This window comes from Zootoca vivipara, chromosome 7, assembly GCF_963506605.1.
Source record: "Zootoca vivipara chromosome 7, rZooViv1.1, whole genome shotgun sequence".
Taxonomy (NCBI): Eukaryota; Metazoa; Chordata; class Lepidosauria; order Squamata; family Lacertidae; genus Zootoca; species Zootoca vivipara.
This window is the reverse complement of record NC_083282.1, coordinates 48,015,093-48,042,700: the sequence shown is the minus strand read 5'-3', so window position 1 is coordinate 48,042,700 and position 27,608 is coordinate 48,015,093. Positions and strand designations below refer to the sequence as shown.

The window sequence follows — 27,608 nt, the reverse complement described above, 5'->3', positions numbered from 1 at the left end:
AGGGATTACAGTGGTAAATTCAGCAGTTGATTTCATTAGCAAGCAGTTTCCTAGATCCAAATTGTCCTTTTTAGAGCTTAAAAGCCAGATCCAAATGCAACTTGTTTGTTCCTCTTTGTATTCTGAAGAAATAGTGGTGACAAATGGGAGCACTGTCCAATTTTTAGCAGATGAATCTTTGCTCTGGATAAACAGGGACTTTTCTTGGGAGTAAATGGGAATCCACTGTTCGTCTGGAGCATTGGGAAAAGGTATGCTTATAGTTTCTATGCTTTCTCAACATAGTGGGAATTTGTTTTGACATATTTGCGAGCTTTAAAATCAGTTTGTTACCAATATGATAAACTGTAACCTGGATTATTGATTATTTTTGCATGATGTCTCTTGGGTTTTGAATTAGAAGTTTGACTTATGGTGGCTGTCCTGAATTTTTTTTTAAAAAAAAGTCTCCCTGATTTGTTTTTAAATAAATGTTACATTTATGGTTTACAGCAAAGACATAGGAAGCTGCCTTGTATTCAGTCAGATCATTAGTCTGTCTCACTCAATATTGTTTACACTGACTGGCACTTTCAAATGAGACAGTTTCTGAGGACAAACCTGGAGATGCTGGTTATTGAACCTGAGACCTGTATGCAAAGTAGATGCCCTACCACTGGGTTATGACAGATGTCTGACATACTAACCACCTGTTAGGACTTGCACATATACTAGGGTTGCCATATTTCAAAAAGTAAACTTCCTGACACCCACAACGTTGTTGAACTTTTTTGGGAAGCCTCTCCCCAAAATAGTAATTTTAAGCTTTTGGAGCTGTTTCCGCTGCTTTTCTCACCACATTACCATACATCTGGATTTTTTCTGACATTTTGCCAATTTGGCAAAATTCCTCCGATGCCATTTTTACACCCGAAAACCAGGACATGGCATGAATTTTCCTAACGTATGGCAAGCCTAACATATACCAAATGCCTCTTGCTGGAACTTCATATTAACAACAACATTGTTACCTCTGCCACCCACCTTAGTTTGTTGCCCTTTCCTTGTGCATTTCTCAGTTCTCAAAGTTTCTGTTCTGCTTTTAAGGTAACCCCCTTTGATGTATTGCCACATATATAAACACCTTCATTCTTCAGAGGCCCCATCTAAGCCTAGATTAACATCTTGATTTGCAGCAAATAGAGGAGTCTGGATTTTCAACTTTAGGTCTTCTACTGACCACCAAAAATCAGCAAACCTGCATCAAACATTGTGTTGGTCATCCAGTCACTTGAAGATAGCTTTCACTACCAATACAGTAGTACAGAACATAATCAGCGGTAGATCCCTTCAGACACTTCTTTGTTGCTTTATAGGATCAGAACAGTTATTCTGCCTTATAGGGAAGAAAGCAAGGGTTTATTATGAAATTTCATATTTAAGCTGCTGTTTCTCAAACTGCTTATACAGTACCGGTAGTAGTATCGCCAGTCTTCCTGCCATTGTATCTTGACACCAACTTCAAGAAGCAGACTGTACAAAGGTCACTAGTAAGTTTTGTGGCTAAGCAATGAATTGAATCTAGGCCTTGCTGTAACTGCAGACAGCTACACCACATTGAGTTACTGGCTAATGATCAGGTTTCCTTATAGATGTGCTGATTAAAAGGCCTTTGCTTGGATGCCACAGAATAAAAGCACCTGAGGTATAGCTGAAAAGAGGTGGTATACACACAGAGAGACAGACACACAAACAAACAAACAAACAAACAAGCATGCATGCATACAGCAGGCATCCTATCGCCAGTGCTGAGAATGGATGTAGCTGCCCTGCCAGTTGAGGACACTCCTTTTCTGACATTGTTCTGTAGCCCCCTTTTTCTTAGGAGAAGAGGGTATTTTCCTCACATGCACAGCTATCGCTTGTCTGATTAGGTGGTTGCAGAAGGGAGGCTTGGTGGCTCTTGGGGCGGGCAAAACAGCCTTTGGCATCAGTTCACAGTTCCCTCTTAATTGCTCAAAGCTTTGTGGTCTGTGTTACATAGAGTTCACAGGACTAGAGTGCAGCTTTACCTAGCCTGTAAAATATTGTTGAAATCTCATTTGCATATTTATTTATTTATTTATTTATTTAGCAAACTTTATGTAGCACTTGATAATAAATAAAACCTCTAAGTGGTTTGCAAAAATAAAACAGACATTAAAGTTATCTACAAAATAAATCTGTATCTCTGTCAACTTGTCTGTACTTATTTTATACTCACTGTATTCCTTGAGTCTTTCAGCAGCTAAATTTCTAAGGACTTCTTGGTGGCCCCAAGTGGTTATTTGACCTCTCAGACCTAATGCAGATATCTGCTCCCTCCTCCACTCTCTGCCTCTGGTGCAGTGGCAAAGAGGAAACCAGAAACAGCAGTTTTCATTTTAAACTAACTACACATTTGTTCTGTCCAATTTGATTAAATAGTTTGAAGAATAGCAGTCTTGGGAGGAAAATCCATCTTCTGGTACCACAACAATTGAAATGAAGTGAAGTTTGTGTTTGTGCTTAAATTGTGAGTGATTTCATGGTTGAGATGCCCAAGTGGTTTTTAGGTTGTCAAAGATGCTTCATAGTTTTGTGTTGCTGAAATTCCACTCTAGTTGGTAATGGCAGTAGTGGAATAATGTAAAGATATTACATAGAAGCTCTTCTGAGTAAAAAGGAAGCTGTAACAATTAAAGCCCTTGTGAGCCACTTTCTTTAGTTGGGCCACTTTCCATCTTCTCAGAGGAGAACTGGTTTTTCTGTGTGGCCTCTAATTGTTGATAGCTAACCTTCATGTTATAGCTGATGGCTTTTCTGGTAGTGCTATAGAGTACAGTTTGTATTCCTGGTGCTGTTCTGACTGAAAGAAATAGTATTAATTTACCAGTATATTCCTTTTGGTCTAAAGATCTTCACAATTCTGACTGCTTCAACATTTACAGTTGCTGACTTCTACTGAAGCCTTGAATACTGCCATATAACATGCAATTAATGGGACTTGACAATGCAGTACTTAAAATGTCAGAGGCCAATGAAGCTCTGCCTTCACAAGAACAAATTCTTTTGCTCCCTGTGGTGGTACCCTTATGGTGATAGCAGTGGTAGGTGATGTGAAGTGAGGGAAGCCTAATTTAGGCGGATAATTTTGAATGCTCTTTCATCCATTTTGGTATCTACTTATTGTGCTTTTTCCATTTTTGAATGTCACAGCACTTCATTAATCCTATTCGTCATACTTTTGTTCTGAGGGAAACATAGCTCCTACACATCAGCTGTGGCAAAGAACATGCACCTTTATTGGGCTAGTGAAAACAGCTCAGGGGGCCCGCTGGACAGGGGAGCGGGAGAAACATGGTAGATTGAATTCAATCAAGCCAATGTAAACAGATAATTTTAAATCACAAAAGAAAATAGACTTTCTTTATTTTGTCCTATTGTATAAATCAAATTAACTAGTTGCTGTAGCATACTCCTTATAAACATAGAAGAATAATCCCAAACAGTTGGGTGTTTAGCACACATGCTTTGTGAACTACAGGATCATCTCCTTAGGGGCAAATTTGGCCAATTGTGAAATACACTTCTACGTATGCATAGACCCTAAGAAAGAACACTTGAGTAATGGCTAAATGCCAAATAACTTTTCATAGGCTGGGGTTAGTAATTACTGGGCAGATTAGTGTTTCTCTGTGAGGTGAAAAGTAAGAGAATTGCCCAGCAAAACTTAATTCTCATTTAATTTTATGGAAGAGTAAATCATTGAATTAATACTCTCCCTTTTTTCAGTTAATGGTACTTAAAACTTGGTTGTCCTGTTTAGCTGACATTCTTCAATGCTTACACTCTGCCACAGTTAATACATACACAACTGCATCAGTATAATTCTTGATCAGAGCCGCCCACCTTAAATGGAAAGCAAACTTTCATTCTTTCTGTTGTAGTAATTAATGGATTCTATTTTAAAACGTTATGTGAAGTTTTGTTTGTATTATAGTCAGATTTCATTTTCAGAGACACTAGATTTGAGTTTTATACATTCTGAAGACATGTGGAGCATTGTCCTCTACTGGATTTGGCTTTCATTCTTCGTTGCACTAATTCTTTCAACAGTTGAACAGGCCGAAACATTAAACTTTGTTCAAGCTGGAATACTTCTCCCTTCGGGTTTCTCATCCAGGGTTTGATTTGCTGGGTATCATTCATTGATAAGATCTGAATGCAATGCAAAGTCTCTGGTAACTCACCAGCTAAGTGTGATAAATTGGTGTTTAGCATGGGAAATACTTTTGATCCTAGTTTTTATTGGTTGGTCTTATCAGTGAAAGTTACAAAGCTCTATGCTAGGCATTTATTAAATAAGGATTAGACTGAAATAAAGCAAACAGGTTTATGAAGAAGGGAGTTCAGCACAATGAATTGCTTACTAAATCTCACTCATAAACATACTTCCTGACATGGTGAACAATGTGCTGTTCCTATAGGACTTAAAATAGCATTTGACACAGTCTGTAGGGATTGGTTTGTTCAAAGTTCACTTGTTTTTGTTACTAGACCTGGATGAAATCAGAGGGCAAGGTTAAAGTAGGCTCTTGTTAGCACTCTTTTCAGCAAAGGAGGGTTTACTTTTTACTAACTTACTAACCTATTTTTTTTACTACTAGGTTTTTAGTTAATGGCCTCCCTTTTGTTTTTGAATTGTCACTAGTTATTTTGCTACTTGACATTAGTGAATTGTTTCAGATATGACACTACTAAGCTATGGTGGGAATCCATTATTTTTTGCCAAAGACATTGTTAAAGCCTGCATTTGAATAAAAGAGAGAGAAATGGGGGGGGGGCTGCCATAATTTTTACTATTGAAATAATTTTTGTGTATTGTGAAGTTCAGAGCTTAGAAAAGCACCCTTCAGGCCATAATGGTTGAAAGATAAGAGGCAAGCCTTTTCCATTATATCCAAGACTTCTGTTTTTCCAGTTCTGGTTCTTGGCAATCCCATTGCTATCATGATGTTCTTAAGGCCACACAAGCAGCACATGGGGCTGGTTTGTTGAAATAATCAAATAACATGGTGAGAACTGTTATGATCCTTGAACTGTGTGCTTTGTTGAATTCAGAGCAGGTTCTATATTTTGAATCAGTTGGGGTTTTCAGGTTCTATTCTAGTTTTATGTAACTTGCTTTATGAATTAACTAAACTATAAATGTACAAAACAAGCTTTTTTAATAGAATTGCTAGATGACATTTTTTTATTTGTATCTTGGTGAGTGACAGGGGCTATCTCAAAAACAATACAGAGAAGTTTTGCAGCAAATATTTGAATTGTCAGTAGTGTGTGGGCTCCAAGAGAATATCACTCCACTTTGCTTCCTTCTCTCAGCCTCTCTGATTCTGTTTTCTCTTATTGTTTAACCACTTCCTCCTGGGAGGAGGTGTTCCCTGGTACAAATTCTTTGTTTTCTTGAGTTTTAGAAGTACTTGGAGGTTTGACCCACTTGATCTAGAATTTTTGTAATAGTAAACTAATTGCAGCAGTAGTTCTTTTTTTGCATTCAAATTCACATTTTCAATAGTTTTTCCACAGTGCCATTCTAATACTACATGTTTCTCCTCAGCCAACCAACCAAGGTGCTGCATGTGTTTAGTGTATCTTAGTTGCAGGTGGTACAATCCAAACAGTTCTCTTCTCACAAAAAAACTGAGGTATTGTAAGAGAACAGGTACCAGGTTTTACCAAGACGTGTTGTGCTGTCAGTTGTGAGCTGCAGTTCTTGACTGTATGCCATTGTCAAGATGTTCTAACCCATAGCTCTTTCCTGGTTTATCTAAATTAATCTAGGGATTTTAATGTTGAATAGCTAGTATATTTGGTTTATTATGATTACATTGGTTTTCATTACACACTTCGAATACATGATTGATTGACTTGATTAGCAGTATTGTTGTTGGCGTATGACTTGGCTGTAGTTTAATGATTTAAATGTTTTAACTGTTCTTAAACGATGTATCTTTGGGTTACTGAAGAGGGGGAGGTAAGATATAGCTGGTATTCATCAAGAAAGTAGCATGAAGCTTGTGTCTAATGTAACCTTCTAATAGCACAAGTATGTGGGGGTGGGGGAGGGAAATTCACCATTTGCACAGAGAAACTGCAATAAAAGAGCAAGTCTTTCTCCTAATGGGTTTGAATTTTAGCAAGCAACATTCTTCCCTGGATTGCTTAGTTGTTTGTCTTAGTAGAATGTGTGGAGAAGTGCGCCTGCTGAATAAAATAAATAAAATAAAGTGGTTTAACTATGTATGTCTTATTATTCCTTTGCATTTAGCAAATCCAGTTCGCAGATGATATGCAAGAGTTCAGCAAATTTCCAACCAAGACTGGTCGCAGGTCTCTTTCTCGGTCCATTTCACAGTCTTCCACTGACAGCTACAGCTCTGGTAAGTGCTTTTCTTTTCCATACCTTTTATTTCCTGTTAGGCTGATATTTTGAGCATTAACCCTGACCCCGGACTTAAAGACAATTGCTAACTTTCTTTTTGACAACCTCATTCAAGATTTTCAAAAGTATTGCAAAATATTGGAATACATGACAGCTGGCAGTGCTAGCCTTACAGTTAAACACCATTCTCTCTCAAAACTTTGGCACATTCAGCTATGAGCTACAGTGGCTGCCAGCTCTTGTTCCCTTTCATGGTCTCTTGGAAAGCAAAGCCCCTTTGTATATCTCTGGTTTTAGTGATTACAAGTAATCACCTTTTCCTGTTCAGTTGCATGTAAAGCTTGAAAGAGCCCTATAGTATCCCTTGTAGCATCCCGTGTGCATGTATAAAATACTAGCCTTTTATACCGTACTAGCCTTTTAGTTCTGTTGTGTTCTATGGTACTTGACATTAATGGATTTAACTAATTTAATTCCATTGATTTCAGTAGATCTACTTCGAATATGACTTCGATGAATATCACCCCATGTATTTATGCACTGCTTTACCTTTACTGTAAACCACCCTTGTAAGGTGTTTTAAGGACTTGGTATGTTAGAAAGGAAGTATATTTTTTAATAAATAAAAAATAAAAATCTGCCTGCCAGTAATCTTCGAATGATGTTGATATCCTGCAGTATTTGAAGCACACACGGTGCCACCTTATGCCAGTGTGTATAAGCCAAGAAGTGAAAGATTTGCAACAGGAAACCAGATTGACCAGGACACTTCCACTGTTTTAAGATGAATGATCAGAATGAAGTTAAAATAACAGATGGTAAAATGTCAGCCCTTTGTAAGAAATACGAATTGTCTTAATTTCTTTTGCATATACTCCTTTCTTACCAAACACTTCTGTTTTGTTCTCTAGCGGCATCCTACACAGATAGCTCTGATGATGAAGTTTCCCCAAGAGAAAAACAGCAAACCAATTCAAAGGGCAGTAGCAATTTCTGCGTTAAGAATATCAAGCAGGCAGAGTTTGGCCGCCGAGAGATAGAGATTGCTGAGCAAGGTAAAGAGTGAGCTGCTGAAGCTTCCTTCTCCTTTGGGTACCACAAATTATATCCTGTTCGTCAGCAAACCCCTAGGTAGTAGATTAGCTGTGTCAAAATGTCAGCAAGCAATGTAAACTTAAAACAAAAACAAAACCTCTCAGGATTGTTTCAACAGGTGTTGCTAATGATGTCAGTTGCAACTGTCTATGTACTCAGTCTTGTGAACAACAGCTGATGGTCAATACATGAACAGTCCTTTTTTACCACTTGTGTGTTAGGGACAAATTAAAAGGCCTTTATGTTCCTTATATTCCTTTCCATTTAGGCTGCACACATGACAACTTCCAGTCTTTTCTGACTGCAGTATCAGGTTGCCAGCATCCTTCACTGACATTCAAGACAGTTGCCGTTACTGATCTTTGTGTTTCTAGACCTTCTTTTCTCTAGCAGGTCTTCACATATATAGATTTCTTTGAGCTGACTTACTATGGGAACCCAATAGGATGACTGGCCAGTGGATGGCACAAGTTTCATTGAAAACTTCTCTTCTGCTTTTGTAGATATGTCTGCACTGATTTCACTTAGAAAACGAGCTCAGGGGGAGAAGCCTTTGGCTGGAGCTAAAATTGTGGGATGCACGCACATTACAGCACAGACTGCGGTGAGTGCTCTGCAATTTGCACATCAGCTGCCTTTCATCTTAACTGCTACCTATGCCACTCACCTTTGTCCCTTTCTGAATAAAGAGATGAGTGGAAAGGTCTCTCCATTGTCTAAACAAGAGCGTTGTTGTTGTTTTGTTGTTTCTCAACCATCCTGATGTGTCTGTACATAATAGTGTTCAGCAAAGACATTTGCTGTTATGACAACTCCAGGATTCAAGTTGTCAGCAGTATCCGCTGGGTTTGGCTGATGGCTGCAATGTCTTGCATGGATTTGGGTATGCCTGATTTGATTGGGGGTTGGATAAGCTATAAATTAAATAATGTCATAACTCTGGGCTGGTATTGGCCAAATTGAGCCAGCCATTTCTGCTTCATTTTTGGTTGATTATGCCTGCATCACCCCCAGGTCTTGATTGAGACGCTGTGCGCACTGGGAGCTCAGTGTCGTTGGTCTGCTTGCAACATTTATTCAACTCAGAATGAGGTAGCTGCTGCCTTGGCTGAAGCTGGTGAGTACACGGCAGCGACACAGAGATTCGGTATCAGAATTAGAAATGCAAATTCTGTTTTTATTAGGGTAGCACTTATTACTTCTGTCAGACTATTCAGTACAGATGAATACATGATGTACCGAGAATATTTGGCTGTGTTTGAAGCTCTGCTATCAGATTTGTACAGCTTGTCACTAACGATGGAAGCTTCTGAACAATTCAATTAAAACAAAATAAGACCAACTTTGTTTCAGGTAATTATATAAGAAAAGCCCTGCTTGATCACAGCGGTCAACCAAAGGCCTATAGGAAGCCCACATTCCAGGCAGCTGGCATTCAGAGGCACACTGGCACTGATGGTGGAGCAAGAACATAAGTCATCATGGCTAGCAGCCATGGGTGGAAGCATTATTTTTGACAGAAGGACCAAATTACTTAATAAGCAGAAAATTTGAAGCAAAATTCCTCACCGATGGAATAAGTGCAATCTCATTTGAAAGATGTGTAGTTGGACATAGTCTATCTTTATGTACATGGTGGCCTTCTGGAAAGATCTTTGGTTCTGTTTATAAAATCACAAGTTCATGCTTTATCTGTGGATCCATCGATTAGTCTGCTAGTAGACTTATACTGTATGTACAGTACTTTATTAGATCTAAATGTATGGAAGTAGCCATGTTGTAACAGTTGCACTTGCTTCATGTTAGAAATTGACACAAAGACTTACTGCAGATGAGTGGTTTAAGTACATAGTTATGTGGATATAAAACACAAAAACTGGTGGAGACAAGAGAATGAAGACAAATTAACTGTTCTTTTAAAAAAGATTTCTAGCATTTTTCAGTCACTGCTGAATATTGTAAGCTTGTATAACTCTAACCCGTATGTCAGTTTGTACAGAATTCAAGGAGGGAAATACTGTTGCCAACTTCACTGTCCTAATATTTCTGTAAATTCTCTGCATGCCTGAGTTGTTGGGTATTTTGCAAACCCTTCTCAGAGAGATATTCCATAGCCAGATGGACTCCGTTGAACCTGCTGGGAGAACCTAGATAATGCTAAGAGAGCTTGTTCGGCTTTGCTTTGCTTTACTTTAATATGTTCTGTGTGTATCTCTTATCTAATGAAACGTCTATCACAATTCATTTCTTATGCTGAAAGTGCCACAGGACTTTGTATTTATACTGGCTCTCTTCCTGCATATTCTGCCAAGAATCCACTCTGATAGACAGTTTAGAACTAGCAAGCTAGCTACAACTGCTATTACATGTATAGTTTCAAGAGATCCCAAAGTAGATTTTAGATTGTACAGAAAAATTGCTTTAATGTAGTCCATTTAATACAATATAATTCTTAACTAGGATGTGCTTTAACTTAGTTACAATTCAGTGACCAGAGAAAGCCTCCGGAGATCAGTGTCTTGTTATTTATGTGTTGTATAAAGATAAAGTCTTTTCAAATAGCCTGGTCACTTAAATATGCTAAACAGATGACAAAAAAGGCAATCCGGAAGAAAACAGTGGGGCAGCTTTCAGCATAGGTTAGATAAAATGGGGGCTTGGGGTGCTTTCTGCCAGAACTCTGCTTATTTTGAGTCTGCTTCAAGAAGCTCTGCTATAAGTGCTTCTTGCAAATTCATTTTCTTTTGCTAGGTGTTGCTGTATTTGCCTGGAAAGGAGAATCCGAGGATGACTTTTGGTGGTGTATCGATCGCTGTGTTAATGTGGATACCTGGCAGGCCAACATGGTAATGGAACATTCTCCCAGGTTTCCCATATTCTCACACATTTGTTAACTTCTCCTTTGGAAGTGTATTTGGTGGCATCCAAAGAGGTACTTTAGGCACATCCAAGGGTTTTGACATGCCATGGGGAACTTCTGACTTCATCCCTTTCACCAGACCAATGTGTATTTTTCTGTTTCAAGAGAGGTTTTTCACATGGATGTGGAGCTAATGTTTTTTATTTTGTTTCGACTACGTCAGACCAACACGGCTACCTTCCTGTAACTAACACTGTATTTAGTGTTCATTGTCCAGCCACGTTCAACCCCTTTTCAAGTTTTATCCTCCCTTCTCTCTTCTCTATTCAGTGGGGCTTAGCTGAAAGAATGTGAAAGCGTATTGTGATTCAAAACTAGTTAATTTCTGTCCATATGCAGCTCAAATTGGAGGGGTAAGGTGAAATTCACCCTCCGAAAACAGACAGCCGGTTTGGGTAATATGATGGGGATTGCAGCAAAATTACCAGCAGAGTCCTGGAGTGGGCTGCTTCTTCTTTATTATTTTGTTCCTCCCAGTTGCAACAGCTCCTCTTTCAGCCCTGCAGCCATTTTGTTTCCCCCAGAATGCCTTGGGCACACTGTGTGTGTTCAGATGCGTGCTTTCTGCAGGGTGTGTGTGTGTGATTCATGGCAGCTGCATTCTTGAGGGTGAATGACCAGGCTGCTGGGAAAGGAGCTCAGCTTTTTCTGTCACAAAAAACCTGCCCTGGGCTCAGTATGGTGAAGGGTAGGTTTATAAGTATAATTAAATAAGTAAAGAAAAACCTGCTACTTGTGGTCAGTGCCCACCCTCCACAAGCATGGTGGTGAATTTCACATGTATCAAATCTGTAAAGTGCCACTCCTAAATTTACCACCTATAAATGGGGTATTTTATTTGTTGGCGCAAATTTGCAAATCTCAATAATCTTCACATTCATACTCTGTTTAAAGCACATCTCTTTCCCCAAAACAATCCTGGAAAATGTTGTTTACCCACCACAAAGCTACAATTCCCAGTACCCTTAAAATAAAGTTCCCAGTCTTCTTTGGAGGGAAGACCTGTGCTTTAAATGTGTATTGTGAATGTGCCTGGTGAACCAGGGGAATGAAGCACACTTGTTGGTTTCGAGCAAGTCACTGTATTGCAGTCTAACTTATCTCAGAGGTTTAGTTACAGGTAGGTAGCCGTGTTGGTCTGAGTCGAAGCAAAATAAAAAAATTCCTTCAGTAGCACCTTAAAGACCAACTAAGTTTTGATTTTGGTATGAGCTTTCGTGTGCATGCACACTTCCTCAGATACACTGTGTATCTGAAGAAGTGTGCATGCACACGAAAGCTCATACCAAAATAAAAACTTAGTTGGTCTTTAAGGTGCTACTGAAGGAATTTTTTTTATTTTATCTCAGAGGGTTGTTGTGAAGTTCAGAGATAAACAGAGCTATGTTCTCTATTTTTAAGAGAATGTGAGAATTGTCTGCCATATGTCCTTTGCAGCTACTAGAAGAATTACTTCCCATGAAATTAATTGCATGACTTGTGTCCATTGCTGCCATTATGCTTGCCCAACATATATTTTCTTATGCAACACAGCATATTGTCCTCTTCCCTGCAGTCCCTGAGCACCCTCAAAATCTGTTCCAGAGTGTTGGGGGACGCTCCAGAGCAGATTTGGGATGCATGCAAGAAGAGGAAAGGGGAGTGCTACTGCATGAGCAGAATTCCACATGTGCAGCATCGGATACAACTCTGTGTCTTTTAAATTTAGAGTACTGTCAGCAGGATCCCATACCTTTTGACTTGGTGTGCTAGATATACCAGATAAGCATAAATCTGTACTGAAACATTTTAAAGGGGAAATTCTGTGGTTTTCCCTTCCTAATAAAGTATTAAATTAGACATTAGTATACTCAATGACTTCTCTTTTTCATGTATCTACACTAGCTCATATCTATATATCAGGGAAAAGCTTTTTGTTAATAAACTTTGTAGTTACTATATAGCAAACCCCTTACTTACTTATTGATTGTTCTTTCAGGTTATTATTTTTTTAAAGATCATTGGCTATAGATGAGCATCCCCTATTTCTTTTTCTGTCAGGTCAATTATTAAAAAGGTAGATGATCTTTACTCTGAGTATACATCTTGCACCAGTTTCCCAGCTTCCCTTGAATTTGTGTGATAAAATCTAGTACTGGTTCTCTGGAAGCATACCTTGTAGAATAAATATTTCTATTTATATGTTAAAAAACTAGGCCAGGTTTGTTGCTTGGACAACATTGTGCACGATAATAATGGTTTGTGAAGCGATATCAGAGTTCTGATCCCTTAATGGTTATGTGTCTTAACAGTTTAATTGCCTAGAAGTAATCCTGCTTTGTGCCTTAAAGTGAAGTTAGATGTGGCATGCAGTATAAATAGCAGAATATCTTTGAGCTAATTATATTTATCTTATTTTCAGATCTTGGATGATGGGGGAGACCTGACCCATTGGGTTTATAAGAAATATCCAAATGTATTTAAGAAGATCAGAGGCATTGTAGAAGAGAGTGTGACAGGTGTGCACAGGTAATCAACCCCAAAGGATCCTGCAAATCTTTGTCTGTCCTTATTCAATATGAAGCTTTGGGAAGTTGTAGGGCCTCCCCCATATCTGGTAAGCAAGCATCTAAAAATTAAAGCTCACTTTTAATCATGATGACCCTGCGGGATGGTAATAAGGATGGGGGAGGAATAAATAACGTCATAAAAGAAAGGTATGGCTGAGCTAAGGCAGAACCTAGGGCCTTTTCTACTATTTTAGTTCCCAAATTGTTGAGCCATGGGGCTTCTCAAGTTTAAGCTCAAAAGTTGACATGTTCTTAATGCAACATTCCTCTGGTTCCCCTTTGCCACATCTTATGTTTATAAAGAAGGAGGAATGCATTTTAATGTCCCACTTACCATTCTCTTTGGCCCGACTATTCTTCCCTATACTTTGGCTGCTCGTAGAAACTGCATGAGCTGCTGCTGCTTGTTCTTTTTTCTCCTTTCCTCCTCCCCCCATGGGCATTTCAGTACCCAGTACTTGGTATAGATGCATCCAGTGCTAAGTGGTCATGATTTTCAGTATGGTTTAAAAGAAACTGGCTTTTGAGTCAGACCATTGCTCCATCCAGTTCCATATTCTCTACCCTGAGTTACAGTGGCTCTTCATGGTTTCTGATAGGAGTATTTTCCCAGGCCTACCTGCAAATGCCAAGGATTGAACTTGGGACTTTTTATTTATTAGATCATTTACTGATTTGTATAGTTTACCGCTGAACTATAATTTCACAGTTGAATATAATACGGGGGAGAAACATGTTTTCTTCTCTCTCCAGAAATCAAGAGGTGTAGTCACTTTGGCTTACTCACTGATGTGAAGCATTTTACAGTATTTTTATTTTGCTAATTACACATATGATGGCTGTAGGATGATACTAAGGGTGCTATGTACATCAGGCCTAAATATAGCTAAATTCACCTGTTCTTTAAAAAAATATAGAATAATATATTTACTGGAAGCAGAAGATGTTTGGGGGACTCAAGTGTATATTACAGGAATTGGTACCATACTTCTGCTGTTGCTTGAAGACAAGATGCAGAGCAGACCTGGTTAATATGTGGTCCTCAGGATGTTATTGAACTCTTAACTCCTGTCAGCCCTGCCAGAATAGCCAGTGGTCAGAGATGATTGGGATTGTCATCTAGCAACATCTGGAAGGCTGCAGATTAACCACAAATGTGGAGCTTGGGTGTTAGCCCAGGGAACAAATTAATGTTCTGCTGATTACCCTGTTTTTTCTCACCATATTCAGTTCTGAAATCTTCTCTTTCTCTCTTTTAGGTTATACCAGTTATCAAAGGCTGGGAAACTTTGTGTTCCAGCTATGAATGTAAATGACTCTGTCACCAAACAGAAATTTGATAACTTATATTGTTGCAGAGAATCCATTTTGGATGGGTGAGTCTGGCACACAGCTTTGGGAGTTGGGAGTTAAAACCCTCAGAATCAGCCCCCAGCTTCCATATTTTTCCTACTCAGCTTTTTGTGTTGTGGAGTTGAATACTGCTGTGATTGTATTATCTGGTGGTCACATAGGGTCATACTACTGCAGAATTAAGAAACATTGGTCACATTAGGGCATCTCAATAAACCACTCAATGAACTTCGGCAAGTTTTCAGCTCGCATTCTCCACTCTCTCCTCCTCCTCCTCCTTTATGACTGGGAGGAGGACTTCATAAGCATTTGTTTTTGGTTTCAGCTAATTGCAGCTTCCCGTTTAACCCAAAGATCTGGTTTACACTCCAGATAGTTGGTTTGCACAAGCCTATATCATGAACTATGGCTTGAAACTGGCTTGTTCTTGCCAGCCATAGTTCCATAAACCACAGTTCCCAGTTCAGATGAAACAGGAAGGCTCAGTTAGTTAAAATCAAAAGTATGTAAATGCTTCTGAAGTCCTCTGGCCCATGCAGGACAAGGAGAGGCAAGCTCCAGATTTCCCGTGGCTTGTGCACGTTACAGTTTGTTGAGACAGCTAAGCAAAGCTATTGTATTGAGTCAAGCATGCATTTTGCATGTGGTTAACTTCTCATAAATGGTGTATTTCTCTCCCACAGCCTAAAGCGGACAACAGATGTGATGTTTGGAGGAAAGCAAGTGGTGGTGTGTGGCTATGGTGAGGTGAGTTGTAGCCTGGCTGATTCAGCAGCTCTCGGTAGTGTACAGTAAAGAGTTACCTTTGCTTTAGCATTCATTACCTTCTGTATTCATGATCTACCTTTTACTAGTAATGACTCCTTATGTGATTACTCTAAGGAGCCTTAGGAACAACTTGTGTTGCAGCAGAAGATTATGCATCTAATTGTAATGGCTGTCACGGTAATTGCAAGCTGATGATACTAGCAAGTGTTTTCACATCATTAGAAGAGTCTCTACTCTCATCTGCATTTGTGCAGTAAAATCTGGAAAGAATTTAAGAGGTGATTAGGGCACACATTATGCTTCAAGTGTGCTGAAATTTGCACAGATAACAGTGCTTCAACACGGGTGCTTCCAGCAATATAGGAATAACACAAGTTGAATTATGTATGTTTTAGGACTAAACTACATGTGCCGCAGCAGTTTTGTATGCTAACCGATTGGAGCTGCTCTAGTCATGTTAATAGGCCTATGGGGTGGAGGGAGGTCTGATTTTAATGGCAAAATGAGTTCTCTAGTGTGGAGTGGAGAATCTTTTCACAGCTCCTATATTTGCAGCTGAACCTCAGTACAGTATTGAAGTTACGTCTGGAATAAAAGCACTTAGGGAGCAGGATTGTGTAAAGGGATATTTCCAAGTTAGGGAGAGTTCTGAACTCCTCTTTTTCTTATTAGTGCTTATCTGATTCTTTCCCAACTTTTCATATAGAGAGACAGGAGCCATGGAGCTATCCATTTTTTTAAAAAAAAAGATTATTAGGCTATAATTTGTTTTCTAGTGTCATATGTGTGTAGCGTGGAGCCCGGGAACTCATTAACAGTCAACCAGCCCTTTGAGGACTGCAGCTAGTGGTGGGCATGAGCAGTGTGTACTTAAAATTGCACACTCACTACATCCAGCACACAAACCCACCCACACATGCCCACAGACACTTACAGACATTCAAGTGTGCATGCAGACACCATTTCCCCACCCAACCACCCTGGAAGGATAAAAGCTTTTAGAAAGTCATCCCCATTACACATACAAATGCATGCATGTAGTCCTCACACACATACATTCACTCTGTTACATACATGCACAAATTGCTCTCTTTACAGCAGGAGGAAATGCTATATTTTACTCTGTGAAGAGTAAAAGACAGCATTTCCATTCCTGCCTATTTGGCTCTGAGATAGGAGAGGGGAGAAATGCTGCCTTCTTACTCTGCATCTCTAAAAAGAAGACAGATAGCTTTATCTCCCAATCTTAGCACTATGATTTCTGCCTGCTCTTTAGAGAGTGATTCTAAAGAACAGGCAGCAGAGATTTTGTCTCCCGATCTCAGAGCTGATTGCCACAGTTCTGAGATCAGGAGATAAAAGGCTATGTCTGCCCTTGGAGATAACTCTCCAAAGAGCAGGCAGAGCGCTGTATTTATTTGTTGGCTTGTTTACTTATTCCTCTAAACATTTAAATAAGAAAAAAAGCAATATGGTAATATTTCATGAAAGTTAGATAGAATAAAAAGAAAAGTATATATGTGACAAATATAACTGAGCATTATACAGAACATGGATTTAAAAATTTAGTAAGGCTCAGGGACCAGAAAAGCTTGGGTAAACTTAAGTTTTATTCTCAGTGCTAAGCTATAGCTTAAAGCTACAGCTGCAGGAGCTGGTGGGCCACTTCCCACAGCTTACCACGCTGGATCTGGGCTGTGGGTTAGCCAACCCAGCCATAGCAGCGGGGGGGGGGGGAGAAACTAAGGGTGGAAGAAGACCAAACCTAAAACCAGAATACTACAAAGCTAGTCACTGGTGACTGCCTTACTGTAGTTGAGTATAAACAGAAGTCAGCAAACTTTCTAGCATTTCCCATGTGATAAACTGGTCTGAATTCACCCTGTGCATCAGTGAATCAACTGACTGTATATATTTTAAGATATCATATACTGCACTTCATGGTCCTTTGGCTGCATTGCTTACATTCTCTCTCTCTCTTTACACATGTGTGTGCTTGTGTGTATGTAGAAGTGGGGGAGAAAGAAGACAGAGATGGGCTGTACTCCAACAATGTTTCTCGATAAATCCTGTGTTTTTAAAACACTTGTATTTGCTTAGATTTTGTAGTTGTTTTTGTGTATTCCAGGTTGGAAAGGGATGCTGTGCAGCTCTGAAGGCCCTGGGAGCCATAGTTTGCATCACAGAGATTGATCCTATCTGTGCTCTTCAAGCCTGGTGAGAAATGAGGTGTTACAAATGCTGCTGTCTGAGAGAACAAGCCATTTCTTGTATTGCTTGCTGTTCTTTTTGGGGCTACTTCAAAAGGTTAAAGTTAGCCTACTAAAGAAGAGCCTCTCTCTACCCAAAACTTCACAATCTGAGGCTATACATGCAAGAAGGCATAAATCTTCAGGGAATCTTCCATTTCCTGTGCTCAGGCATTAGATTCTCCTTTGTGGGTTCCACAATTGATTGTGACCTTGTACCTCCATATGTAAGAGTCCTTTCCCTAAGTTTGACACTGTTCTGTTAATAATGGCTAATGAATAGTTTGCCGAAATGCGTTTGTCAATAAGAAGAATATTGGGGCCGGGGGGGGGGGATAAATATGTGAATATCCTCTTAAAGAAGTAGTAGATGCTAAATACTAGGATAGTCATCAAGAGCCCCAGCAGCACTAATCTGATGTAAGATGGAATAATTGTGAAACTCCATAAGATTAATAGAAGCAGTAAAAATTAAGTGGATATGCCATTTGACTACTTTGCAGGTTTTTCTAAAAAGTAGGATAGAATGTCTACTTTAAATTTTGAACTCATAAAGATTAATAGCATGCTGCTTTTAATAGATCTTGCGGAACTTCCTTTTTTACCTCTGAACACTCTGATCTGTCTGCAGAAAGCCCATTTCTCTTCAGACTGTCCCACACAACTTGTCCTTTTTCAGAACTGCTTACAGGTATCAGGAAATGTCGAAGTTATTTCTCTAGTCCCTGCCTACTGTGCATAGGAAGAGCTTCGGTGTCCAATAAGGCAATCTTCTGTAACTTACCCTAAGATCAGCTGCTCTTGACTAGTAAAATGGCATATCCTGTTTCTCTTTATTTCTTCTGTTGCTACTGTTGTTTCAGGCAGTGTCAGTTATTTCAATAATACATGTGAAAAGGATTAATTTATTGGCAGTGGGTAAAAAGAGGGGTGAGGTATAAGTGAAACATCTATATGAAATGTTTGAAAATATCAACCTTAAATAAATCATGTGTTTCTCCCTCTGTTTCTTCCAAATATAGACAAGGAGATAATGATCTCCATTTTAACTGTGTCTTGCTTTTAAAGAAGCAGAGGTCCAATTATTGTAGAATGGATATCTAGCAAGTTTTATTATTAATAATATAACTTGAAGTTCAATAAAATGAAAATGCACATTAATGACCCCTTTCTTCAAAAACTTCACACCTAATAGCTGTTCAAAGCTTAGCTGAAAAAACACTTTTGAAAAATGTATTGGTGAAAACTGCAATTATTGTTATTTCATGAAAACAAACTATTGCAGCAGTTTTTGTCAAACAGCTATATAGGAATGCATGTACATAACTACAGTGTGACATTGACAGTGGATTCTCTAAGTATCAATCAGGTGTTGGGGAACAGAGTTTGAGGTTTAAAACTTAAATAGCCAGAGCAGCTTGTTCAGTTTCACGTTGCCATGTTTGATGTCCCTTTAATTTCTTACCTTCTCTTTGGCAGCATGGATGGGTTTCGGGTAGTGAAACTCAATGAAATCATTCGCCAAGTGGATGTTGTCATAACTTGCACAGGTAAACCAGTCTGGGAAGGACTGTGCACGTGTTTTGTTCATATTATTCCCACCCACCCGACTTGCTGAAATCATTCCGATTTTGTCTTTTTTCTCAGTAACAAGTAGTAGTATTTGCCCACTCAAACTTGAAACCTGCAAAGGATATAAATAGGACATAAGTTGTATCGCTTTCTATTGTAGGTTGTATCCAAATAAGTAATTGTGCAAGTGGAATGAGTTCCGCTCATGTAACCCCCTGCACCTTTACCATAGCTGCTCTAAGTTTCTCCCCACAAACCCTCTGGAGCAGATTTGGAGGAAGGCAACATTTGCACGGGGAAGAAGAGGGATGGGAAATGACACTGTGCAAGTAACTCATGCAATTACTTGGTGGGATTCAGCTCACTGTGTTGGGATTAAAGTTGTAGCTACGGATAAGGGGAAATTTGATGGCTCACCTGTCTGAAGCTTGCTTTAGCTGCCTCTTTTTACTGCAGGAAACAAAAATGTGGTGACTAGGGAGCACTTGGACCGAATGAAGAATAGCTGCATTGTATGTAATATGGGCCATTCCAACACTGAAATTGATGTGGTGAGTGTCTGTTAATCTTAATTATGCTTTCAGTCATCTTAATAAATTCTAGTAGTTGATCCCTGCCTCAATCTCTCCTAGGCTAGTCTTCGTACCCCAGAGCTGACCTGGGAGCGTGTACGTTCTCAAGTGGATCATATAATCTGGCCCGATGGCAAGCGAGTTGTTCTCCTAGCTGAGGTATGTTGGTGAAGGCCTAAACAGAAGCCTTTATAGGGTTCATCATAAGGAATTGTGTCTCTTATTTTCAGGTTCCCAGGGTATTGGAAGGCTAATAGAGTGGGCGGCTAGCTATGTATCAAGGAGAAGCTGTTCTGCTGGTGAACAGAAGAGAAGATGGTGCAAGTGTCCTTTGGGTAGTTCTCAGTTGTTGTCTGACTTGAGCTTTATAGCAGAGTTCCAAAGCTAGACAGACCAGTGGGAATATGAAGATCTCAAAGGGTTTTGCTAAACAGATGTTATCCTCCTCACTGCAAAATCATGTCTGTTCTTTTCAGTTCATCATAGATCTTAACTTTTCACCAGGAAAGGAACCATGTCAGATGTTAACTATCTAAAAACATCAGTGGTTATTAGTCCTGGTCAGGCCACACTGCTCCTGGTTCAAACTGTGTAGTTATATCCCAAGTCTGCTGGGCCTGAAGTGTGTAGCATTGCACTTGAATCTGAAATATTGTATTTCTGTTTGATGGTGCTCTCTGTGCACCAGAGGTGATTTCTCAAAAAGTGTTTTTTCTCTCTCCTGTCATTCTAGGGAAGACTTCTGAATCTGAGCTGTTCAACAGTTCCAACCTTTGTTCTGTCCATTACTGCTACCACTCAGGTACATGATTTAGCCTGAAGGTTCCCCTGCCTTGCTTGACGCTGTATTTATAATGTGTTTGTAGGGATGCAAAATATAAGATACCATTATTTATATTCGTTTTCCAACTCAAGTCTGAGGAAAAGCCTAGTTAGAGGATTTATTTGAACTGCATTTTGCCTGTTCATTCTGATCTTTAAATAGAGGCATAGTATGAAAAATATTTTCAGCTAGAGTTCTAGAGAATGCTATGTGCTCAAGACAGGTAATGCAGAGCATATGAACTTGCATATTTATTTGAAGTATTTATCACAGATGAAATTAAATAAAATGTGGATTTTGAAGCAAAGGCTCAACTAGAAGGGAATGACATGGAGAACTGAGCCAAATGATCAACTGAGCTAATGAGGGAGCAAACGGGTCACCATGGGAGGAAGTTGTCTCCATTGCTGAAGCCCCACCCCTTTACAACTTGAAGCCCTGCCTAGATCTCCCATTCATTTCTGTACTTTTCCTGTCTTATTGCCTACATGTGTTTCAGGTTTCCCCCCCACAATGAAAGATCAAGGTTCTCAAGATCAACAGATCCAGTGTCCTTTCATAGTGAACCTATAAATGAATGAAATACTTACAATTGCTGCCTCTCACTTATTATTATTATTATTATGGCTCCTTCAGTTTTAAAAAAGCTGCATAACTGCCCACTATTTTGGTATCTGTTTATGCCTTTGAAAACAGAGTTTTCAGTCTGGAGAGGTTAAAATCTAAGGAAACAGAGGAGATGAATTGTTTGTTCAGCTGAATAGTGTTACACACATACAGGGGAGATTGGCCGTTCCCCTCAGTAAAATGCCTCTATGTACCTTAGTTTGTTTAGGCACTAGGGTGTGTCTTAATAACATTTTAGCATGTTTACATTCTCTATTTTTGTTCCTACTGGCTCAGCAAAGATACAACACATAGATTTCCTTTTCACTAACTTGGTGTATTCTGTACCAACAAGCTCTTTGCTGCAGTTTCAAAAAGGAAGCTAGATCCACAGAACTGTTGTGTCAATTATCCCAAAAGCTTGGACAACCACCTCTAAGTTCAATGTCTGAAGTACCGGTGCTGAACATACAGTAGACTAATAGGTTAGCCACCAGGCATGTCAAAACTACAATGATAACTTTTCAGAGTGTGCTGGAAAGAATTGATAAAGCCTGCAGTTGTTACTTCCAGCATCTCTCTGATCTTCACAGGCTCTGGCTTTGATTGAGCTTTACAATGCTCCTGAGGGACGATACAAACAAGATGTGTACCTTCTGCCTAAAAAGATGGGTGAGCAAACAATGGTAGAATTTTTAGCTGCTGCTTGTTGATCAGTGAGCGGTAGCCTCCTCTCTTGGAACACCAGGCTAGCACAGCATGTACCATTTTAATAAACATAGTTTCTTCACCACATGTTTGTGCTGGGCCCAGCCATGCTATGAGAACAGGAAGGAAATTTTAAGAACTTTAGTATATCGAGAACTTTTGTATATCGAGGCCTTATGGGCAATGTCCACCTATTTCATGTCAGCCTCCAGAGTTGAAATTTAGATGTTTTTAGATAACTGCCCCCTTTGTCTGAAATAGCTATATTTTTATTAGTCTGTTTGCTGTGATTGTAATCCTGGGTATATAAGCTAGGGATGTCCCATTTTGGGGATAATACTATCAAAAGATGGGGAAATAAACCTTTTAAAAAAATTTTTTAATGCCAGGGGTCTGCCAGTACCAAAATACAAAATCCACTAAAAGGACTACATTGAATTTTAACATTATTCTACATCGTATGGTTTATACTTTTCAGGGGGCATATATTTGTTATTTCTTTCTACATGTACATTGATTGAATGTCTTGAATATGAAAAATACAAGGCAGAAGCATCTACTGTACCCTCTGGCAAGAATTGTTAAATGAAAAACACCTGTTAAAGATTGAGCTGAGATTGAGAGATTCCAAGGTCATTTCACCTCTTAGGTTATAACTTGTCTCATGATTGAATTCAGGGTAAAAATGTTAAAACCAAAGTTCCAGCAACACACAGCCAAAAATATACTCCCCCATTGATACCCCCCAATTGACTGTCTCTCTGCCTCAGTATTCATGTAATTGCTGATATTTGTCCATCGTGTGAAATAATTATAAATGAGCTTTGCTATACCTGTAAGTGGCCTTCCTTATTGAGCCTAGCATTGGTGGGGAAAGCTTTCAGGAGTAACTGGTTAAAGATGTCTAGGCGCTATAAACAGGACCTTAGAGGTTCTAACACGTCTTCCTGTATTCTTTCTAGATGAGTATGTTGCCAGCTTGCACCTGCCTTCATTTGATGCCCATCTGACAGAACTAACAGATGATCAAGCGAAGTATCTGGGGCTTAATAAAAATGGACCCTTTAAACCAAACTATTATAGGTAACCTTCTCCATTGGGGGAAACTGGGAAACATAGAGGGACTTGCCTATAATTCAGATACGACAACATGAATTGTAATTTTTTAAAATAGTTTTGTTAGTGTGATGAGCAGGGTAGTTGTGAGGCTTCTCTGAACATCCTGGAAGGAAGATTGGGGTTCAAATAATAGTAATAAATACAGGCAAAATATAAAACCCTTCTAGCTTAAGTGTCTTGAATGAAAATGCAAACATCTAGTGCCAGCTAATGATGGATTTATACACCAGGCAAGGGAAGACTAGAATTGGACTGGCAGGACCAACAGTTCTGATAACCTAAGGCAAGAGTGCCTCCACTTGATCCTGTGTCTTGGCGGTCGCCCAGTGCTTGACTTTGGATTTCTTTCTCCTTTACTGCAGGTACTGATGGACCATAACGCTGAAGGACCAGACTACATAATCTACACAAGAGCTTTAGCAAGAATATTTTTAAAGAACATATTTTTTGTGTTACTTCTAAAAACTTTTTTATTTTTTATTTTATTCATGTGATTTTACTGCCCTCTCTTATTCTCTTTAATATTCCTCTGTCTTTGTGTCTGACTTTACAGACAACCTGGGATTTCCCTGCTGCATCACCACTAAAATAGTACAGTCTCAGCTCTATTACTAAGGAAAGGATTTCCTTGGGTAATGAAGGGCATTCCTGTCCTCTGGTCATTTTATTTTTTTAATTTAAAACTTTCTGGAGCACCTTAGTTGTAGTTGGTAGAACTGCAAAATATTAAGAGTACTATTTTTTCTGTGTGGAATTATCTACAAATTCTAAATTGCCTTAACGAGCCCCAATTTATTAGCTGCTAGATCAGTGCTTCTTTTCCTGTACTGGAACAGAGTTATATCTTGTGGCCAGTTAGGTGTATATTCAACAAATGCCTAATATTGTGTTGTGAAGAAAACAGTGGGACAATTTCAAATACTATTTATTTTTAGTTAGGCTATTTTTCCTACATGAAATATGTAGCTGCATGCCTGATTACACCAATCCTAGGTAGATTTTAACATTCTTTTTAAGTTGCTAGGGTGCTAATCTGAATTGAAATGACTATTGACTATCCACTGTCTTCACTTTTCCATAGCTTTTATATATTATGTTTTTTCTTTCTTTAAGTGAAGATGTACCAGAACCATATTTTAAAACGCAATGGGTGAGAATTCCTTTTCCTTCGAGTTTGGACATTTTTAAAGTAGAATCATAGAATTCTATGAAGATATCAGTAATACATTGCAGAATTGGTAGGGGCCACTAAGAACCAAATCAGTCCTTCTGAGCTGAGATGGGTATCTCCTGTGCTCCATCCTTTCATTTGTCCAGCGCCGGAGATATTTGGATGATGCAGTAGCTTAGCTTTTCATATCTTACAAAGCCAGTGTGGGGAACCTTTGGCCCTACCAGATGTTGCTGTACTACAACTCCTATCAGCCCCAGCAAGGGATGATGTGAGTTGTAGTTCAGCAAACAATTGGAGAGCCAAATGTCCTCCCTCTGCTGCCGCCCACACCTGCTATAAAGAATTATTCATTGTGTAAAGCACCTTCCCTCCATCTTCAGGCTCCATTTGTAGCAAATGAATATTGAAGGTGGAATCCCTTCCCATTGGCACTGCTGTTTTAAGTGCTCTGCTGCTTTAATTACCTTGGCTTAGGCTAGCCTATTCTGTCTGGTTATCTTGATGCACTGGTACCTCTCCTGCGAAACTACGGTGCAGCCAGATTTCACATATTAGTGCCATGAAAGAGGAGGGAGCTCATCTTTAGAGAGGCAAACATCAGGCTAAGGAAGGTGGTTCAGGCAAATACTGCCTGCATCTGATCACTTCAGACTAAAGTCTCAAGGGGCAGTGATGAAAAGCTAGAAAGTACTGTGAATCATAGTGAATATATGATCAACCTTGAATTTCTGTGGCTTTTTATGTAACCTTTGCAGAAAACTTGATGTAAATACAGATTACATTCCTAGTTCCATCTTCTTGAAATCTATTCCACTATTGTATGGCATTGGCTGTGGTCCTTCCTGATATCCTTCACTGAGGAGAATAATTTAACTGTGATTTGATGAGGAGTCTGAGCCACCAAACCTTTGCACGTTCATGCTTGCTCTCTCTCTTTCTCAGAGCCCTAGGTGACCTTTCTCTTGTACCTATGGCCCCAGATAGCTGTCTGGCTCCTTTCTGGCAGCTACATGGTGGCCACTTGGCCTTGCAGAATGGTTGCAGGCCATTGACTGACTTGAATGTGAGAGATCCCTTTGCCTCCAGCTCCTCCTGCCCACCCCCTTTTCCAGAATCTGACTTACATTTGGCCAGGCCAAATAAACTCTGTTCTTCCTTTTTGTTGAAGTGATCTCAGAACTGGCTTGGGTCCTTCTAAGCCAAACAGTGTGCGCTCCCAAATGTCCTCCATGAAGCTCAGGGAGGGCCTCTTCATTCCATTTGTCTGCCTCTGTGTTGCAGTGTCAATAGATACCTTAGCTAAGGGCTTCATCTCTGTATAAGCCATGGAATAAATTCTCATGCCTGGCAACACCTCAGTTCAGTCAGAGGGAGCATGTTATAGCATCAACCCAGGTGGGGATAGGTTTATTTTGTATATGAATGATTTTTAATGAATGCAATATTATTCCTTGCAGATGAGCAATAAATCATTACGCAAAATCTAAATAAAATGATTAGAAAAATATCTCTGGCTTGAGTTTTTAAAAATCTAATATAGGGATTTTCTAAATCAGTGCCACAGTTTGTGCTGTCCAAGGAAACACGTTGCCAGCACACTTTCAACTGCAAGATTCCAGTTTTATTCCATCCACATAGCAAATCATTTAATTCACTCTGAGTACATAGGATGTCTGTGGGTTGAGAAGGTATACAAATCCCTGATGTCAGAGCACAAGGAAGAGCTTGGTATCCCTGCTTCTCTTCCTCCCCAAGTAGACTTTACAGCAGGGGTGGAGAAACTACCCCGTGTGTCAGATGTGGCCTGTAGTTGGCCCTTCAGGGGTGCTCAGTGGGAAGCAGCTTGAGGGGTGAAATGCCATGGTTTTTTTAAAAAAACATACACAAAACATACCACAAATGTACACTATGCAAATATGGGTAAGTCCTAATAAATGGTTTTCAATCTTTATGAGAAAACAAAATTCTGTATAAATTAAGTAGGGTAAATGCTTTTGTTGGGTAAAACGCACACTTTCAAAATGTTCCTCTGAAGTAAGATCTGTTGGAAGAAAATCAAAGTAAATTTTTAAAATGTTTCAGCAGAAAGGTAAATTACTGTTCCTTGCAAAGAATGTCCAGGCAGTCTGCAGTTGCACTCATGCAATTTTCAGGATGCAGATGCATTTTGAAATTTTAGGCTTCAAATAGCTATAAGACACAGCTTTGCAGTTCCTCTGTGCTTTAACATTGCTTGCATTTCTCTTATGGAATTATTGATTACTCTTTGCCTTTTGCATAATTAGCATAGAGACAATGGTGATTAGGAGCTTTACTCTTTTAAAACTTTTTTTAAAAGCTTATGGAGAAAATGGAAAGTGAAATCTGAGTGGAGTTGCTAAGAAAAAAGCCCCTTGTTTTCATAGGAAATACCATTTTGTATGTCTCTGTATATGTTAAGAATGGATTGGCATGTTGATATGGCCCCAGTCCTACTTTTTAGGAAGGGAATAACTGCCATTAAGTTAGCATTAGAAACTCATTGTTGACATATCCAAGCTTCCAGAAGCAAATACACTTCTATGGCTGTCTAGCCACACTGGATGCAAAACAAACCTAAGCTTGTTCCCATTGCTAATAAAATAGTGATGGTGTTGGGCTTTCCATGCAAACTTTAGTTGTTGAGTTCACATTAACATAACCTACACTGAACTATTTGGTTTTTAAAATAAATAAATAAATAAATGGTACGTAACATTATTTCTATCCCTGTAAGTCCACAGTCAGTAAAAGAGTGTATGGATATACCAGACATCTTGATCTTGCTTGCTGTAGTCCAAGAAACTCTTCTCATTGTGGTGGGCAGAGGCAGTTCATATTGTTCCCTCATTTACTTCTTTCTTGTGAACACATTTCACATCTTTAATGCTTTCTATTTGTTAAATTGTTGTAACTGAATATGGCCTAAAGCATTCTGCAATTATCTACAGTCCTTTTCCTCAATGGGCCATCCCTGATTCCATTGGACCCCCTCAATCTCAGATGTTCCTATTGCTACTACACATTTCTGTTCTGCTTCTGTATGGCTACTAATACTTTAGTAGCCTGGTCATGTGCATACTGGTTGGAGGTCCCCAATATTCCCAAGTAGTAGGCAAGTGAAATGCCATCCCACCAGCATTTCAGTGGTACATCACAGATATGCCAGTGATGCTATCAGAAGTGTATATTTCAAGCATTTGTGGCTTTTGCCAATGTTTTGGTAAGATTGTACAGTAGTGCTTTTATTAATGTCCTCCTTACAACTACCCTACTGCAGGTTTTTTTTGTTTTTGTTAAAAATAAGCTCATTAAAAGATTGAACAAGCTGTAGGTAAAAGTGATAGGATCCACATAGTGTTCAAGAAGGTTTTCTTTCTGCACATGAATAAATACTAGCATGAGCTGGTACGTAGGGCTCAGCTTGCAGAGTGTTAATAATGAATGTCCACGGTGTCTCCCTCTTTCCAAGTTCAAGATGCTGTTAAAGATACGTAGTAAGCAGGCAGATGTTAAAAACATGCAGCAAACTGTTAACACTGACTAGTGGCTTGCTATGGAAACTATTTAAATACAGTGCTGCATTGCAGTGTTAAAAGCACTGGTGACCTATGTGTTTAGAGTCATAGGAATTTTG

At 39.2% G+C, this 27,608-nt stretch overlaps 1 protein-coding gene across 2 annotated transcripts in view; it reads left to right on the top strand.

The window, feature by feature from the left end:
* The window catches only part of AHCYL1 (adenosylhomocysteinase like 1), a 48,770-nt gene extending 23,514 nt beyond the window's left edge, over positions 1-25,256 (top strand). The window contains exons 2-17 of one of the 2 annotated variants that reach the window (XM_035122278.2): positions 6,332-6,443; positions 7,357-7,500; positions 8,044-8,144; positions 8,555-8,657; positions 10,292-10,386; positions 12,862-12,968; positions 14,269-14,385; positions 15,046-15,109; positions 17,259-17,347; positions 18,859-18,929; positions 19,408-19,502; positions 19,584-19,682; positions 20,257-20,325; positions 21,546-21,624; positions 22,623-22,743; positions 23,142-25,256. In XM_035122278.2, coding sequence (XP_034978169.1) covers positions 6,332-6,443; positions 7,357-7,500; positions 8,044-8,144; positions 8,555-8,657; positions 10,292-10,386; positions 12,862-12,968; positions 14,269-14,385; positions 15,046-15,109; positions 17,259-17,347; positions 18,859-18,929; positions 19,408-19,502; positions 19,584-19,682; positions 20,257-20,325; positions 21,546-21,624; positions 22,623-22,743; positions 23,142-23,148 — 1,473 coding nt within the window. In that variant the 3' untranslated portion in view covers positions 23,149-25,256. Of the gene's footprint in view, positions 1-6,331; positions 6,444-7,356; positions 7,501-8,043; positions 8,145-8,554; positions 8,658-10,291; positions 10,387-12,861; positions 12,969-14,268; positions 14,386-15,045; positions 15,110-17,258; positions 17,348-18,858; positions 18,930-19,407; positions 19,503-19,583; positions 19,683-20,256; positions 20,326-21,545; positions 21,625-22,622; positions 22,748-23,141 lie in introns of those variants that run through there. The other variant, XM_035122279.2, reaches the window with a different exon arrangement.
* The last annotated feature ends 2,352 nt before the right edge of the window (positions 25,257-27,608 follow it).